Raw genomic sequence first — 2687 nt, forward strand, 5'->3', positions numbered from 1 at the left:
GTAAAATGGTTAACAGTGTATTCCATAAAACTGATCAAAATATAAATTTACGAATTATACTATTCCTTATATATATATATATATTACAATTCAACTAAACTATTTGAACTTCATCAAAAAGAAAATTATACATACATAGAGAGAGAGAGAAAATAACAAAATATATTTCTTCATATATTATTAATCACTATAAATTATATAAATAACTATAAAAATAATAAAATTACGAGTGTAATAATATAGATGTTAAAATAATAACAATAAAAAGAAAACCATAAACCAAAAACCTGAACCCTATATCATAAAACCTGAACACTAAAACCATGAATCCTAACCCCTGAACCCTCGTATAATATAAAGCACATTTAATGTAATTTTAGAAAGAGGTTTTATTATTTTCCTTATATATTAAGACAAATAAGAAATAAACGGTATTTATGTTATGTACATTATTATGGCTCCTTGTAACGATTAATTCGATTCATAGAATTGCATAAAAAATTTTGAGCTCTTTATAATTATTTTTTTGTCTTTAATCTTTAATAGAACAGAACTAGAATATTTCTAAAAAATACTAGTCTATCTTGATTTATTATATTTTTTTAATCATATCATATATGATTTAATTTTTTTTACTTTTATTTTTTCTACATATGTAGATAATGAATATTTTTTGTAAAATTTGCTCTATGTTACATTACTATTTAATTATATAATGTTGATGTTGATGTTTTTAGTATGCATTTATATGTGTTTATTATTAAAATTTAATAATAATATAAATGATTTACAATGAATTATCTATGGCTGTTATAAAAAATTTATTAGTAATAATGTATAAATCACTACATAGATTCTAATCTTTAATAAAATATATTTTCATTAGTTTCTTTAACAGCAATACATATATTTCATGTTATTATAATTTATACATCCATTATGTTTTTTCTTATTTTATTCTATGTCTCACACATTTACATTTTTTATTTCTTAATTCGTAAATATCATGCTTGATTATAATTTTTATTTTTATCTTATGTAATATTTTCTTTACGTTATAAATGATGATTTCAGCATATACTTATGCTTTTAGTGTAAATAATAAGAATGCTTTTTAAGTATTATTCATTTGGGGAAGAATCATACGTTATGTGATACCTCGTATTATCGAAATTCATTTCATTATTTCCAGAACTATATAATAGTAATTCTCGTTCGTTTCTTTCCATATTTTCCATTAATTTATTTTTTCTCAATATTTTAGTATTTATCCATGAACCCAATGGGGTAAACTGATGATAGGAAGAATATACATATTTGTAGAAATAGTCATTTTTTTTAAGATTTTCTTATCATAATGTTATATAAATATTGACACAGAATGATAATGTTTTTCAGGTTTTTGCTTACCTTATATAACGCTGATAGAGGTACAACAAATCCTAATGAAGTACCTACAATAGTTCCTACAGGGTTGGTTTCATTCCCATTAGTAGGTTCCTCAGTAGTTTCTAAAGAAGAATAATCTGTACTGGTTATGGGATCTAACCTCTCTACAGTCGATTTTGCTGATTGTTCTGCTTCTGCTATTCCTGTTTTTTCCTCATTTTTTTGCGAAGATACTGAAGACGATTCACGAACCCCCACAGGTTCATTGCATTCTAATTCAATTAAAATATTATCCATATTACACCATTCTTTAAATTTAATATGAAAAGGACAATTACTGCTATAATTTCCACAGCATACTCCTTTATATTCTTGATATATACTTTTAATATGAGCATAGTACTCCTTATATATTTTGCATAAACCATTATTAGAAGCAAATAAACTTGATATATGATCTTTATTTCTAATATAATCATATAATTCTTTCCATTTTTTCCATAAGTCCTTGTTAAAATCACCATAATATCTATATCTACATGAATTTTGCGATGATGCTCCATTAACCAAAAGTGATACATAATAAAATGCTGTACCAATATAATACATTGCCCTAGATTCGACGTTACGGATAGAATCCAACTTTTTTCTTATTTGATCATTTGTCCAGAAATTTAAATATCTGCATCGTTCATTACTGTCATTTACTTCTTCCATTAGCTCGTCTAATTCTTTCAAATTTTTTGCAAACTTCACACAGATTTTATAAATCCCAACGTCGTATTTAGAAAATACAACTTGCTTACCGTTACAATAATGATAATAAGAGCTATCAACTTTTTGTTCATTAAATTTATCATATAGTTTATATGAACCTAACTTTTCTAAAATTGATTTCTATAAAAGGTATAAAAGTTAATTCATCCTATATGCACTACAAAAATATTTTTATTTTCTAAAATTTTATACATAAATTATGACAAAAATTAAACTATATGTTCAAAATAATAATTAGAAAAAAAAATACGATTTACTTCGTAAACAATCATAGGATCAGCTTCCATTCTAAAAACACATTAATAACATGAGATGACAAAAATTTTCTGTACCTAAACATATATGTATAAAAAATAAATAAAAGATTAATATTGGTAAATATGGGATCGTTTCTTTGAATTATTTTATGTTCAATTCCATAGAATTTTATAATTATTTTTGCTTAATGTACTTTTTTAATGTATTAGAATTCTGTTATGCTTACAATAATATCTATATTATTGCGAAAATTATGATATTAT

At 23.4% G+C, this 2687-nt stretch overlaps 1 protein-coding gene across 1 annotated transcript; it reads right to left on the reverse strand.

Moving 5' to 3' along the window:
* Window positions 1–1338: 1338 nt before the first annotated feature.
* On the reverse strand, window positions 1339–2453 carry PCYB_003390 (hypothetical protein; the record flags this gene model as incomplete). Its single annotated transcript, XM_004227760.1, has 2 exons — window positions 1339–2286; window positions 2424–2453. The coding sequence occupies 2 exons, from the start codon at window positions 2451–2453 to the stop codon at window positions 1339–1341; spliced, it is 978 nt and encodes a 325-aa protein (XP_004227808.1).
* Window positions 2454–2687: the final 234 nt, after the last annotated feature.

This window comes from Plasmodium cynomolgi (genome assembly GCF_000321355.1).
Source record: "Plasmodium cynomolgi strain B DNA, scaffold: 0286, whole genome shotgun sequence".
Lineage (NCBI taxonomy): Eukaryota > Apicomplexa > Aconoidasida > Haemosporida > Plasmodiidae > Plasmodium > Plasmodium cynomolgi.